At 52.3% G+C, this 16025-nt stretch overlaps 1 protein-coding gene across 1 annotated transcript in view; it reads left to right on the top strand.

The window, feature by feature from the left end:
* The window catches only part of PPP1R16B (protein phosphatase 1 regulatory subunit 16B), a 72053-nt gene that overhangs the window by 35726 nt on the left and 20302 nt on the right, over nucleotides 1-16025 (top strand). Inside the window, exon 2 of the mRNA XM_069496099.1 lies at nucleotides 11787-11857. Within this exon, the coding sequence (XP_069352200.1) occupies nucleotides 11787-11857 (71 nt within the window). The remainder of the gene's footprint in view (nucleotides 1-11786; nucleotides 11858-16025) is intronic.

Genomic DNA, 16025 nt, shown 5'->3' with positions numbered 1-16025 from the left:
GTCATTACAAATTCCTCAGAGACACCAGCTGCAGAATATCCCATTGTATGGATGTTCCATAATTTACCCCATCAATCTCCAGTTGTTTAGACATTCCAGTTTCTTCTAGGATTTCTCATCTATAAACCACGTACATATATAAACAATGTTGCTGTGAGCATCCTTGTCCATAAATCTTTGTCCACACTCTGATCTTTTCTTTAGGGTGTATGCGTGCTGAAGATTCCTAGGAAAATTGTGCTTCTGACTCGTATACTAACAGTTTTTGCTTTACTGAATTTTGCTTCGCTGGTTATGCAATTCATAAGGTTTCCCACTGATGCACCTCCCTTCTCCCCACCTGCACCACTCGCCCCAGGCAACCACTGATCATCTCTCTGGTTCTGATTTCATTCTGAAGTATCTTCCTTGATCAACCTAAAGTTGATTACCTCCTTATTTGCCCAGAATTCCACTCCGCATCGTAGTAGTATTGCCACCCCCACTTTCTTTGTGTTTGCAGTTGCCTGTTTTATATTTGAACGTTCCTTTATTTTTAGTCTCTCTGTTATTTTGTTTGGGACGTATCTCTTGTAAGCAGTACACAGTTGATTTTTTTTTTTTTTTGGCAACTGAATCTTTATTGCCTTATGGGGAGGATGAATGATTGAATTTATTCTTATGCTACATGTTTGGGTTTGGGTCATCTTGTTTCATGATTTGCGGCATTTATGTTTCTTTGTTATTCTCTTCATTTTGTGACTTTGGTGAATACTATGTGTATTTGCTTTTATCTTTTCCACTGATAATATGGAAGATACAAATACTGATTTCAGTTTCTCATGTGGTTACCTTTGAGATGTTAGGAAATCTTGTTTAATTTCCCCAGCCAGACAGGTAGAAGCCCAGAGTGGGATTTGCTCATGTCCTGTGTAATCCACTACTGAGGCAAAGAAGCAAAACGGAGCATCTTTAGGAGAGACCAAAATGAGAGCCAAGTGGACAGGCAGAGAGGGGGCAGATGGTTACAGGACAGCAGGGCAGGGCCAGGGGAACCAGAGGGAAGATTCAAAGTGGACAGGTAGGGGCTGAAGAAACTTCTTCCTTTCTAGGCAATGCGTTTCCTCTTCCTAAATATTGATAGGAATGGATTTTATTCTTGGCTATATTTGGGTGAGGGTCTCTTGGCACTAGTTATGCTTAAAATACCAGTTACGCATGAAATCAACCAGACTAGAATTGAGTCTCAACACTTATTAGCTAAATAAGCCTGGCCAAATCATGGCAGTTCTCTGCTGAACGGGCTGAGAATAGCACCTAAGTCCTAGGGTTGTTGTGGGGATTAAGGGATCCCAGAGATCTGGGATAATAATCCCAGCACCGTGCCTCGCACTTGGAAGATATTCAATGAATGTTGGGTACTGTTAAGATGGCTGTGAAGCCATTTCAGTGTTTATATGTGTGCATGTCCTACCTGGAGGGCTGGGAATGTTTTTATCTGCTACTTGCCTAGAGATATAAAATAATAGTGCTTTTCAAAAAAAATTCAGGAGAGATAGGTAGAAAGAGAAGTGGATGAGAGAGATGAGGGTCAGAGAGCAAGAGGAAGTCAGAGAGAGGAGTGAGGGGCATTTGGGGAGAAAGGGGAAATGAGATAAGGCTGCTCTTGGAGATACCTTGGAGAGTTCCCGGGCAGCCGGCTTGTGTAAGCAGGCCAGGCTCTTCCAGGCAGAAGAGGGACCAGGTCCCTGGGTCTGCAGTGCAGCTGCTGGGGGTGACGCTGGGAGAATTCTGGACGTGGAATCAGTGAAGACCTAGCGCAGCTGGGGTCTGATGTGTTCATGAGTGGAACAGGAAAGTTCCAGGATCATGTTTCTGGACAAGCAGTACGTTTGCCTTGACTGCCTGGGATTATTAAGCACTGTAGGGGGCAAGGTACCTATTGGGGAGGCAGGGGGTGGATAATAGAAGAGGACAAAAGGACACAGGGAAGTGTGCACAGGTACAGTCTTTGCAGCTTTGTTGGAGAAACCTTACAGACCCACATCTTCTCCACATTGATTGAGATAAATGCAGTTCACCCTCCCTTTGAGGAAATCCAGTACATAAATGTCCACTCACGCATTAGGAAGTGACTGCCCACCCCAGCCCCTGCCCCCATGTCTCAGGTAGACAATGCCTTTTTCTAGAGGATTAACTGCGAGCTTACTTTGCACATCTGATTCCCTGGTATCTTTGTTTTTTGTTTTTTTTTTTGTAGAAGAAAAAAATTTTTTAATCTGTTTATTTAGTAAACAAATATTTATTGAGTGCTTCCTCTAGGTGCACGCTCCAGATAAGAAGACAAACAAGATTTGCCTGCATAGAGCTTGCATCCTAAAGGGTCTGCAGTCACTTTTCCTGCACACACCCAACACTAGATGTGAGTTACACACATGCAGAGGCATCTGGGTAGCTGATGCGAATCTCTGTCAACCCCTTCTGTCCAGCACAGCTGCATGTTCTGGGCGTAGAGGTTCTGGGAAGGAGAAGATTATAGCTACCTGCCTGGGTTCCCCTTGGCTGTCTTGTCCTGGTGATGCTGAGGGTATCAGAGATGCTAAGAGAGAAACTGGTCTCTTTGTACAAGCCAAGGGATGAACGTTCTTTCTGGGATGGAAAAGCCTGTGGCCCAAGCTGGGAGTGTTGTCCAAAGGAAGAAACATAGAGTAGCCCAAGAACACATGCTCTGGCCAGTTCTGAGGCTTAGGTAGAGGCCAGGTAGGCTCCAGTCATTCCTGTGGTCATCAGATATCGACTGGGGGCCTGAACTGCATCACAGTAGCAAGAAGGTAGTGGTCTTACTCCCTCCACCCCTTCAGAGCTTATATTTTAGTAAAGACACAGAAAAATCCATATACAACTACTTCATAGTGTTAAGTGTTTTGGGGGTGGAGGGGTGCATGGAAAGTGCATGAGAAGAGTACCTGGCCCAGCGTGGGGAGGCTTCATGGAGGAAGTAACATTTAAGCTGGGACCTGGAGGCCAAGTAAGAATTAAGCAGAAGTGAAGACAGAGAAAGACAGGAACAGCTCCCGAGAAGGCCTGCAGGTGCACGGGAGGGTGGCACGTGGGTGGTCCTGAAGGGAGTCCCTATGTTTAGGAGGGACGATGCTGGGAGGGGTGGGCAGAGGCCAAGTCATACAGGGCCCAGAAGGGCCGAGTGGCCACTGGCTTTCCCCCTTCCTTCCGCTTTTCATAAGTAATGCCTGAGCACCTACTGTGTGCCGGGCTCCATCCTCACTCTCTGGGGTACAGAGATGAGTGGCACGGGCACTGTTTTGACCTCACAGGGCTCCCAGACTGGCAGCGAGTGAGCTCCCAGCAGGATGTCAAGGCCTGGCTTGGAGCCCCCTCTGCTTTTTAAACTGAGATGTAATTGACATACCAATAAATTCACTCCTTTTAAAGTGTGCGACTCTGTGGTCTTTAGTGCCACCACGACCACTGTCTAATTCCAGAGCATTTCCTCGTCCTCAAAGGAAACCCAGCAGCCCCTCCCCACTCCCCTCCTACCCCCAGCCCCTGGCAACCACTAATCTGCTTTCTGTTTCTAGGGACTTCCCTGTTTCCCATAAATGGAGTGATACAATATGTGGCCTTTTGCGACTGGCTTATTTTACTTACCATGATGTTTTCAAAGTCCGTCCCTGTTGCAGCATGTAGCAGGACTTCATTTCTTTTTATGGCAGAATAATATTCCATTGTATGGAATTTTGTTTATCCGTTCATCCATTGATGGACATTTGGGGTGTTTCTACCTTGCAGTTATTATGAATAATGCTGCTATACATATGAATATGCAAATTTTTGTGTGGCCGCATGTGTTCATCCCTGTCCGATATGTACCCAGGAGAGGAATCGCTGGGTCATATGGTAATCCCATGTGTAACGTTTTGAGGAACTGCCAGCTGTTTCCCGCAGCGCTGCACCATTTTACGTCCCCACCCTGCAGGGTGTCCTCAGCCACACTTGTTATCGCCCAGCCCCTCCTCTTCTTGAATGGGCCAGAGTGAGACCCTCTGGGGAGGAGTGAGGGTTGGCTCCTGGGGCCTGGGCCTGGGGATGTGACTCTGAGGGACGCCCACGTCCCCCGGGCCCACCCTCCACTATGGCTGAGTCATTGCCCAGGATCCTGGGTGACTGCCTGGCAGAGGGGCAGGCTGCACCAGGCACTGCAGAAGCCACCGGGAGACTTGACGGAGTCTCCACCCCCACCCTCGGGCGGCCGGGCTTCCCTGGAAGCAGCTATTTCTGGCTATTTGTGCTCCAGGGAGGAGCAGTGGTGGGTGGAAAGGTTGAAATTGCTCAGGGGTGATTTTGGAAGCACAGTGCATTGAGGACACAGGACAACTTTGACTGGGGAGGAGAGTAAAGGGGCTGCTTCTGAGTGTGCTGGGCATGGTCAGAGCAGAGGGCTGGGCCGGCTGCAACCCTGACAGCACCTTGAGGGTGCGGGACTCGGTCAGTGTGGGCAGGGATTTCCAGGGAAGAGGTGCCGGCCCAGTGGGTGGGGTGCCACAGACCACCAGGGTGCTTGGAATGAGGGGTGGGGCGGGGGCTGCCTACCACAGAGGAGCAGCAGGAAGGCCAGAGCTGGCACCTGTCTGCCACATGACCTTGGGCTAAGTGTTACCCTCGGTGCCTCAGTGACCTCATTTGCAAACCTGAGAACAACCAGACGGCTGCGACTGTTGGCGATCGTTGTCTTCTTTGCCACATGATGTTCTGGAACACTAAACCTTATTGGCAATGTTCTTGACCTTCCTTTTAGTTTTTTGCCATCTCTGCGGCTCTCTTCATGCAAACACCTGTGTCCATCCTGCACACCTCTCTGCTGCCCAAGTTTCCTCCCCTGGGTCCTTGTTTGGCACCGTTTTAGCAAAGTGGTTAAGTGTTCAGTGTTTGGAGCTGGCCCGGCCTGAGTTAAAATCCCAGCTCTGCCCTACCCAGCCACGTGCCCTTGGGCAAATCATTTCACGTGTTCAAACCTGAGCCTCCCTCAGTTTTCCCATCTGTAGATTGGGGCAATAAGAGAAAGTAGTTAATTAATCATAGCAGCTCATTAATGCTCATAACTGGGTGATGAGGACTAATTGATTTGATGGATATAAAGTGCTTAACACTATGCCTGGCACACAGTTAGTGCTGGGTTGTAGAAGGGACAACCCAGGACACAGGGCAGAGAGAATAAGGACTGGGATCCTGAACAGGAGAGAAATGATGGGTGCCCTGTGCGTGGCCTGGGGAGGGGACAGTGTGGGGTGGAGCTGAGAGACTCTCATGTCAGCTTCTAAGTCTGGCTGTGTTGATGCGGGAAGCTCAGGGAAAGGTGTTTGCTCACTCGATTTTGCTGTTTTGTGAGGAAGGGTCTCACTATGTTGCCCAGGCTGGTCTTGAACTCCTGGGCTCAAGTGATCCTCCAGCCTCAGCCTCTCAAGATGCTGGGACTACAGGCTCCCACCACTGCACCTGGCTTCTAATTCATTTCTGTACAAAAGCCATAATCATTGCTTTTCGGTTGAGTCACACTCCTTGCAGTGCCCTGCGTCTGCAGAACTATAACAAGAAACAGTCCCATGGCCTCAGGAGCAAGTAGCTCTGCAGGCAGTGAAGTAGGTGCTGTTGCGAAGTACAAATGTAGAAATGCAGAGTACTGTGCAGAGAATAGCTTGGGAAACTTGATTAAGATTGTGGGGATCAGGGAAGGCCTCCCAGAGGAGGTGACATTTTGTGTGGAATCTGACGGATCAAGAGGAGTTTGCTGGTCCAAGAATGGGAAGAAAGAGGGCTCTAGGCATAGGAAACAGAGTGTGTGAAGGCCTGGAGACTGGGAGCTTGTTTTCGATTTGTTTTAGGAAATGAAAGAAGCCAGTGTGCCTGAATCCCTGAACCGTTCAGGGAGGGAGGTGGGATTGCAGGGTGGGGCGGGGGTGGGGAGCGGGCAGGCACTAGATCATGCAGGGCTGTGGAGGCAGTGGGAGGAGGAGGCCTCATGGCTGGGCGCTGGGCAGGAAAGGAAGGGGGTGGGAAGCGAGGGCTTGGTGGGTGGGTACCCCCTGAACAGGACTGCAAGTCATGGGACCAGGTGGCAGTGGCTCAGCCCTGGAAGGGATGACGATTGCCCAAGGTCCACCTCCAGTGGGCAGACACCTCTGTCTTGCTGTCCCTGTGTCCCCAGGGCAGGAGCAGGAGCCACACCTGTGCTCACGTGTCACCGACTGTCTTGAGGTCAGGCAGTCTGCTCTGTGGGACAGAGTGGATCAGATGCCAAAGAAAACACAAGCTTGTCAGCAGTGATTTCTCCCTGCAACGGCAGCCGCCACCCGCTTCCTGCTGAGATGGGCCGGCTCAGCCTCACTTGCTACAGCTGGAGATGGAGGGGAGCAGATGGCCCTGCTTGGCCCAGATTCCAGCCAGATTGCCAGGGCGGTGTGGGCGGAGCGGCAGGTTGGCGCCAGGAGCAGGGTACACGAGTGAGGAGGGCGGGGCTGCTTCTTTGCCATCTCAGGGGGCTCCTGCCTGTGGAGGGGGTGGTGGGGCACCGACCATGGCCTCACAGTGGTCCGTGACCAGCATATGCTGGGAGCTCCCTGGAGGGAGATGGCCTCTGTCTTTTACGAGAGCTCTTTAGGGATGCAAGACGTCGATGGTTATATCCCCAGCACCCGGCACCGGGCGGGACACAGGCAGGATCTCAGTGGTTTGTTTTTATTTTTATTTTTAAAATAAATGATCACGGTAGGTCTAGGGCATAATCTCTTTTAAACCTCACAGTGACCCCACGAGGGAGCACTGCTGTGATCCCCATTTTACAGATGAGGACACAGAGGCACAGAGAGCAGGAATAAGTTGCCTAAAGCCACAGCTACACATAGGCGAGAGAACAAATGGGTCACTCTGACACACTGGTGGCCAAGCCTGGGACCTGGGCTTGGTGGGCAGGGAGCAGACCTGAGTGTGGGCAACCAGGAGAAGTGCTGGACACTCCTGGCTGCAGGGAGAGCATGCCCTTCTTGTCTTGGTGCTCCCCGAGCTCTGCTCAACACCTTAGACCCCCAAGCCAGCCTCCTCCATCGTGCAAGGTGCTTAGGGAGCAAGAGATGAGCCTGGAGAGATAGGGAGACAGGACCTCGGGGCACAGCTGAGCAAGCTGAACACTGCACAATTCCAGGGCACCCCATTCTCATAGACTATGATGAGAACAGAGCAAGGAACTGTTATGCAAGCACTTTGCATTTTGCTTTGGAATTCTGAAAGACAGTAGCTCTGTAGACAAGACCACACCACATAGGACCTTGAAGACCAGGGGTCTGTAAACCTTGTCTGTAAAAGGCCAGATAGTAAATATTTTAGGATGTGTGGGCCATGCAGTCTCTGTTGTAACTACTCAAATCTGCTGTTGCAGGGTGAAAGCAGTCATAGGCGATATGTAAATGAATGAGTGTGGATGTTTGCCAATAAAACTTTATTTACAGAAACAGGCTGCCTGCCAGATTGGGCCCACGGGCCATATTTGCCAATCCCAGTGAAAGTCATGGAAGGATTTTTGAACTTCATTCTAAGAGCAGTGTGGAGCCATGAGAGGGCTTTAAGCAGAGAGTGAGGGGCTTTTACATTTGAAATTGTCCTGAAAGATCTAACTGGGGCCGCAATATTTCTTCTGTCCTACTCACAGATCCTTGGGCCCTTCTGTCTGCATAAGGACCTGCCTAAGACCCGAGGGCCTCTGATGCGTAGATGGTCTCGGAAGCAGAGGTCACCACTGTCCGTTTCCCTGTTACCCTCCTCCTCCCCATCCCAGCTCTCAGCACAGGTCTGGACACGGAGCAGGGCTCCGGAAACACTGCTTCCCATTCCCGGCCACAGGGCAGAATAGAACAGCCCACTGACCAACGGCCTGGGCTTTGAAATCAGAGAGGTCTGGTGCCAAATCCCTGCTCCTCCATTTGGCCCTGTGTGACTGTGAGCTACACCTTTCTGACCCTCTGTCTCCTCTTCTGTACAAGGAGAATAATTACAGATGTGAACCTATGAACGAAAGTGGTTCTGAATTGACCTGGATGCAAACGAAAGGCACGGAAGGAAGATATTGATGTAAGGATCACGTTTCTTGCTGAACCTCAGAGGCGGGAAGCCTGGTCGAGCACTGGGTAGTGGGGCTTTGCTCCAGTGAGCTAGGTGCAGAGCCAGGCACTGGACTCCTAGCTACAGTGGAAGTAGCTCTGCTGAGGCAGCCTTGGCTCATGAATATTAAGGGCTTCTTAAAGATGGGGATGATTTGTCCCACCTCTCGGGCTGAAAATAACTGCCCAACACCAGGGTAATTATACGTCTTGGACTCCTGCACAGCCTAGAGAGCACCACAATAATTACTGAGCACGAACACTGCTTTTGGCAGCTGATGCTTGTTTTCTGCCTCATAGAGTGTCTCCTGGACAGAAAGCTTGTTCTACCTCCCACCCCATGGGACTTGAACCCTTGCCTCATGTGAGCAGAACCTTCCAGGAAACCCACCTTGGACATAGTGGCCACTTCTACTCTCCCCAAGGCCATCTGTCAGGCTCAGGGCACTGGCCCTTGGTCAGGCTAGACCTTGGTGATCAGTGGCTTTGCATAATCTCTTTACTTGGCCCTGAGGCTGCCACCAGGTCCCCCACAGCTCTGTAGGAGACACCTGTGAGCAGAGCTGCATAGTACAGACATGGGTCTTCCGGAGTCAGCACTGGAGGGTGACCTTTGCTCAGAGATGGAGAGGCTGTGTCCTTGGACGGAACCAGGGCACTGACAATTAGATCAAGGTCCTGGAGAAGTTCTTGAGGATTTACTCTGTGCCAAGCCTTAAGGATAGAACCCTAAGTACCAGGTCATGGTCCTGCCCTCTTGGGACTTAGCATCCAGTGGGCAGACAGACCCAAAGCCCATAATTACCCAAATTGTTATGTAATTGTAGTTGTGATAAGGCTATAAGTGAGATGTATGGGAGCTATACGTATGCATAACGGGGAGTCTGGAGAGTGTGAGCTGAGACCTAAAGGATGAAGAGTGAGGCAGCTCTGTGTGTGTGTGTGTGTGTGTGTGTGTGCGTGTGTGCATATCTGTTAGAGATGGATGCATGGATGGTAGATGGTGGTGGATGGGTGGATGCATGCGTGCATGGTGGAAGATGGATGGGTGGATGATGGTAGATGGATGCACACATGCATGAATGGATGCATGGATGGATGGCTGCGTGGTGGCATGTGGATAGATGGATAGATGACTAGGTCTTCCAGGCAGTGGGAATAGGCTATGCAGAAGCTCATTGGCCAGAGGAAGTGTGGTGACTCTGTAGCTGACAAAAGACTATTTTAGAAAGTGTTTGTGGTTTAAGAAATGAGACTAGAGAGGTAGGCAGGGAGGATCACTGTGTACAGCTGAGTAAGTTGTGCACTACACAGCTCTAGAGGCTTCCAGGCTCATAAACCACGATGTGAATGGTGCCTCCTAGAATTGTGCAAGATGGTGGCCTGCAGGCAGGGCTCACATCATGCAAGACCTTGTAGACCATATTCCCCGAGCAATGGGGAACCACAGAAAGGTTTAGCAATTTGTGATGGAGCTTACTTCCATTTATGATGCCGGAAAGCAGCACTGTCCAATAGAACTTTCTGTGAAGGTAGAAGTGTTCTATTTCTGCCCTTTCCAATATGGTTCAATTTCTCCCCTTTCCACATGTGGCTACTGGGCACTTGAAATTGAACAGAGAGTGACTGAGAAACTGAATTCTGAGTGTTTATTAATTTAAATTCAAATAACCACAAGAGCCAGATGTAGCCAGTGGCTCCCTGTTGGACAGTCTGGCTGCAAAGGATCTGGCCCCTGCTGGACAGAGTCCTGTCACACCTCTCCCCTGCCAGCAGTGCATCTGGGCAGGTGTGCTGGAGACGTCACACCTTGCTGGGCGGAGGCCTCAAGCTCCCTTTCACACAGGGCCTCTGTTTACGCTGGGCCCCAGGGTGCAGTGGGGCTGTGGTCCAGGAGCTGGGCCTCACGAGGGAGGAGCTGCCTCCGCCCCTGCTCCTGAGGCCTCACGGGCCCCCCACCTCTTGCCTACCAGCATTTTCTCCCCTGCCACCCCCTGGGTTTGCAGACCGGGTACTGTGTCCTGCAGAGGGATGACCTCCCCACCCTTCCCAGCTACTCCAAGTTTGCTCCTCTACAGCAGAGGCAGATCGTTAAGGAAACCACCTCAGCCCTGCCCGGCTGCATGAACCATAGTGTGGAGACAGTATCCTCAGTGGGCAATGGGGGATGTGACTTTGGCTCATGTTTCAGAGGGAGCCAGACTTGGAGGGGGCGGGAGGAGGCTCGGAGGGGCCAAGGCCAGCCTGCATCTCCCCTTTTCAGGGCCCAGGTGCCCCCCAGCCCTGTCCTCATCAGTACCATGACACAAGGGCCCCTACACAAGCCAGCTCGTGTATTCAAGTCTGTCCACTCACCCCACAAACAGCCACCCCTTGTTCACCCCTCTGGCCCAGAGGGACACTTGCCCATTAACCACACAGGCCACCCTTAGAAAGCTGGATCCAGGGACAGCCTGTTTAGGCCCTGTGGACAGTCTCAGAGCCACGTGGACAGGGGTGGTAGGGTGTGGCCCAGAAGGGGAACATGGGCTCCAGTGGACACACCCCATCGACCCCATGAACTCCTAAGTCCAGGGGGAGGCATAGCTGGAAGTTGGCCAGAGATCAAGCTCCCAGCTGCCAAAGGGCCTGCAGGGCTGGCAGGCTGGCTCCCCAGCTCCTCCCTGTGAACTTGGGTTCAGGGGAGAACTGGGACCTGAGGGGTGGTGGGGAGAGAAGGAAGGAAGGTCACAATGGTAAGGGGAGGGGGTCGTCCTCAGTGAGAAGGATTCCAGGCTGTCACTGGAGTTCACTCCAGCCTCCCTTGTCCCTGCCCACCCACCATCCCTGAACACACGTGCACACACACCCATGCACACCTATATACACCCACGCATACCTATACACACCCATACACACATGTATACGCACACACATGACTAGACAAAAGTCTACGAATCATGGATAGTAAAAGCCTCTGCTACTCTCACTCCCCGAGGCCCAGTAAGGCCAAAGAAGGGGCATTTGACACTCACGGGTGAGCTATCACCTGGCATAGGAATCTGCAGTGTTAATAAAATAATTACAGCGGCCCGAGCAAAAGTTCACCTTCAAACCACACAGTAGCCGCTGACACGGCTCCCCTTGATGATTCCTGTAACACCCCTGCAAGGTTGGATTAACATCATCCCCATTTTGCAGATGAAAAAACTGAGGCACAAAGAAGCAAGTGTCTTGACTGAGGCTGCACAGCCAGTCAGAATGGTGCCCAAATTTGAAGCTAGGCCACCGGGCCCCAGAGTATGTGCTTTCAAGGACTGGAATGTGCTCCCTCTGGACAAAACAAATGTCAATTGCTCAGCTCAGGACCTGGCATACAGGAAGTGCTCAATACTTGTCAGCTCTTGTTATTGTTGTCCACAATAAGATAGGCAATGCCATCCTCCTCTTGGAAATCCTGGACCAAAGACCTACGTTGTGTGCCTCAGTTTCCTCATCTGTAAAATGGGAAAGGTGTTACTACTTGCCGCTCAGGCCTGCTGTCAGGCGTAAACAAGACCATTTGTGTCAGGACCTGGGGGACAGTGGGTCTTACCTGGGCCCCCGCGTGCCTGCACACCCCGTGTGTGACAGCAAGCTCACTCCTGTGCCCTCCTGTTGCAGTACGCTACTTCCTGAAGAACAAGGTCAGCCCCGATTTGTGCAACGAGGATGGACTCACAGCCCTGCACCAGGTAAGGCTGGGTTTGTGGGGTTCCTGGGCTCCCTGCGCCTCACCTGGACAGGTGCCCCATTTGCCCGCACTTTCTGGCCCAGAACCCTCAGGGAAGGGGGCAGGGAGCCCCAGCTGGCCCATCTGAAAGGCTTTTGTCTACTTCAGAGACGCATGTGTCTGTTACAAACATGCCCACAGAGCCCTGGCGCACACACACATGCGTGTGCACATGTGGGCTCCGAGGACAAGGCGCCTTTGTTCACTGCACACTTACTGCCCAGCAAAGCAAGGTTGTCTGGAGCTTGATGGTTTATGAAACACGTTCACACCCACTAGGACATCTCATCCACCCTGGTGACAAAGGCGATTGACAGGGGTTATGTGACCTGCCTAAGTAAGGTCACATGGCCTTGAACTAGGGCCGTGAGCCATGTGCTGTCACAGCACAGATCCTCTCCACGGCAGAGCGATGGGTCCAGCCCTCCCTGCCTGGGACAGGCTGGCCTGGCTGTCACCTCTCACGTGAATGCTGCCACAGCCTCCTGACTGGTCCCCAGCACTCAGTCTGGCCCTGCTGTCATTCCTCCTCCACGCAGCAGCCACAGGGATGCTGGAGCCAAAAATCTACTCATGTTACGTGCAGCTCCTGGGTGTCTTCCCATAATGCTGTGGGCAGAGAACAAACTGTGCCACACCGCACAGGGCCCTATGGGGTGTGGCCCCTGGCCAGTCCTCTGTGCTTCCCGGCTCTCCAGGCTCCAGCCACCCGGCTTTTCAGGTCCTTGTCCTCCCCACCGCACTCCCTACGGGGCTCGGTGCATTCACCTGTTAGCTCCAGTCCACAGCAGGAGCCCGAGAGCTGTCCGTGATAGACACATCCTTTGTTTGCTGAATGCCCTCTTCCTTGTAATTAGTCATTTCAGCCATTAACGTGGTCGTTGGATGTTGGCCTCTCCACCTGCTCAGACTGCGCTACACCAGGGCACAGCCCATGTCTCTTGCTCATTAGTGTGTCCCAGCATCTTTCCCCATGCTGGCATGCAGTAGGTGCTCAGTAAGTGCATGCTGAATTAATGAATGAACACACTGAAGCCTCCCTGTGCCCTGGTCCAAGTTTCTGAGCAGATGGACTTGAGTGTAGCCTGAGAGGCCAGACAGCTGGAACCCTGGGCTGGGGGAGGTCCTCTCCCCCTCCATACGGGGGGGTCAGGGAGGGGTGAATAGAAACTGCCCATGCCCTTCCCATAAGCCCCCGGGGCAGGCCCCTGCCCCAGCCAGGCAGCCCACTGGCTCCATGTGTCCTATCAGCTTCTAATGTCCCCTGGGGCCTCGGGCACCCACTCCAAGCTGCCTCAGTACCCCCACTGAATCCCGCCCATGGAAACTCCCCAAACCCCAGCTCTGTTAACTCCAAGGTGCCTGAGACTCCACCAGAGGGTGGAGAGCAGCTGGGTGCTGTAGCTTACCCTGGAATGGAGACCCAGACGGCACTCCCCAGCCTGGCAGCACCCAGCAGCCCGGGGCACGAGGATAAAATGGATGGGCTACCTCCTGCTGTGCACGGAAAAGTGAGCCAGTCGGGGTAGAGAGTCAGACTTGAGCCCTGGAGCTGCCACTCGCTAGCTGTGTGACCTTGGGCAAGTTACTGAAGCTCTCTGTGCCGCAGTTTCCTCATCTTTAAAAGAGGAATAACAAGTACCCGTCTCACTGGGCTGTTGTGAGGATTAAATGAACACACATAAAGACCCTTCAAGCAACTCTTGATAGTGGATAAATATTAGTTATTATTATTATTAAAATTCATCAAGTGACCACTTCTCTGTAAAGCACTTCACTTATATATTTCATTCTTATCCTCACAGCAGCCCTCTGAAATATTACTGTCCCCATTTTGTGACTCAGGAAGCTGAAGCTCAAGAACGGCCCTATTCCAGAGTTTTCTATGATGATGGAAATGTTCTGTGCATCCGCACTCTCCAGGGCAGGAGCCACCAGGCACACGCAGCTGTAGAGCACTGGGAATGGGGCCAATGCGACTGAGGAAGGGGATTTGGAATTTTATTTCACTGTAGTGAATTTAAATAAAGAGTGGCAGCTCTATTATACAGCGCGGCTCAGGGAGGTGAAGTCTGTCCAAGGTCAAGCAGTGAACGCGTGGTGGAGCCCGGATTTGAAACAAGGGGGTCTAAACTGCTCTGGGGACACCGCAGCTGGCAGTGCTCACGCTCTGAGCCCCAGGTCCTCGAGGTGCCGTCCCTGCCGCGGTAAACTCTCTAGTGGTACCCCCTCTTTTGCTTGGGGTTCCTGCCATATCATTCTTCCACTCCTTCCTTGTGGGTCACATTGCTTCCTCAGGACCAGTTCCTCTTGTGGGTTCCTGGGTCTGGGGCTGCACGGTCAGGGAGGTGAGAACTTGCTGCCTGAGACTCCACCACCCCACTCACCTTGGGCCCCACTTTGAGAGCCCTCTCGGTGGTCTCTGGGAGGCATCCACCCCCACTTGCTTGGGGGCTCCCATTCATTTGTTCAGCAAATACTTATTGTGCACAAACTCCAGGCGAGGTACTCTGCTGAGGATAGGGCCCCAGAAATGCGTTAGGCAGGGGCTCTGCTCTCAGACTTCAGAGTGTGATGCAGCCACAGGCACACAAATAACAGAGGACTGCGATGTGGTTAGCTCTCACACGGAGATTAGCAGAGGGCTCAGTCGTAGCTCAAAGCTGGGAGCTGAGGACCTGACTCAAAGGGGAACTGAGAAAGCCTTCTAAGAGGAAGGGATATCTGAGCTGGGTCTTGAAGGATGAGTAGGAGCTTGCTAGATAGAAAAGCATAAGGAAGAACATTCAAAGCAGAGGGAACAGCATGTACAGAGCCATGATAAAGGGGCTCCACATTTCAAGTATGGGGTCTAGAGGGTTCGGTGTGGCACAGTTAGGGTGCAGGGGACCTCACGGAGACTGGCAGGAGATAAGACTGGGAAAGCTGAGAAAGGGCCTTTGGAGTCAGATTACTTGGATTTTAATCCATGTCTATAGATGGGTTTTAATCTGGATTTTAATCCACCCCTTAACTATGTGTGACCTTATGCAACTGGGCCTCTTTGAGCCAGTGTCCCCATCTATAAAATGGGGATGATAGGACTCTCAATAGGCTTGTTTTGAGGATTAAAAGGAGGCAATTCATGGCCAAAGTTTAGCAAGGTGCTTGACTCTGGTAAGTCTTCAAAGAGCGTTAGCTGTTATTGATGTGGCATGACATGTTGTTATTCCCGTTGTTTCCGGGGCTGTTGTTATTGCTATCACTATTGTCACTGTTGCTCCAGTGCCACACAGGAGATTGGGGCACATTAAGAAAAGCTTCCCATGCCTGGCAAAGTGTGGATTTTCTTCTCTTGGCAACAGGGAGCCTTCAGGGATTTGTGAACCGAGAGCAACATGATTAAATCAAGCAGGAAGCTCTCTCTGGTTTAGGGCGTTTGGAAGGGGAGCAGCAGGGAGGCAGGGAGAGACGACGCAACCTCACCTAGGGCAGTGGGGATGGGGACAGCCATCTAGGAGATGGGATTCATACCTGGTGATGGATTGGATGTGGGAAGTGAGGAGGCGGGTGGAGTCAGCCTACTGCCAGGTGCCCTTTCCCGCCTTGGCGAATGCTGGGGAGGAGGCCTGCCCACCTACCACGTACCACCCTCTCCGTGTGCACCGCTGCACTCAGCCCAGCAGCCTTGGGCAGCCAGGTCTCCCAGGTGCAGACTGGTCCAGCCCCTGGACGTCTTCCTGACAAAACTCTGCAATTCTGGGCACACAATTCCCTCCCCCTTCAACCTGAGGCTTCCACCTCACCCCCGTGTTTTCTGCAGTCTCTCAGGGTTAGATCTCTGGCTCTCTTGCCCCCGACCCCTGGGGCTCCCCAGACACATCTCCCAGTGACAGCCCCGGGCCCTCGCCTTCCCCTGCTGCCTGGCTCCAGTGCCTTTGGCGCCCTCTGCCGGCCGCGCCATGCAGCTGCATGGTCCTCCCTCCCACCTGAGGCAGCGCCGGCCCCACAAGGTCACACATTCCGTCGCCTTTCCTGTCCAGAGGGATGCCCTCAGTCCCAGCCACCCTCAGACTCGCTGGGACAGAAAGAACCTGGGGCTCTGGAACCATCTGTGCAAGCGGCTGCTCTTTTCCCCCATGTCCTGGCGC

The sequence above is a fragment of the Eulemur rufifrons genome, chromosome 20 (assembly GCF_041146395.1).
Source record: "Eulemur rufifrons isolate Redbay chromosome 20, OSU_ERuf_1, whole genome shotgun sequence".
Classification (NCBI taxonomy): Eukaryota; Metazoa; Chordata; class Mammalia; order Primates; family Lemuridae; genus Eulemur; species Eulemur rufifrons.
Note: the sequence above shows the minus strand (reverse complement) of the source record. Positions and strands in the feature narration are given on the sequence as shown.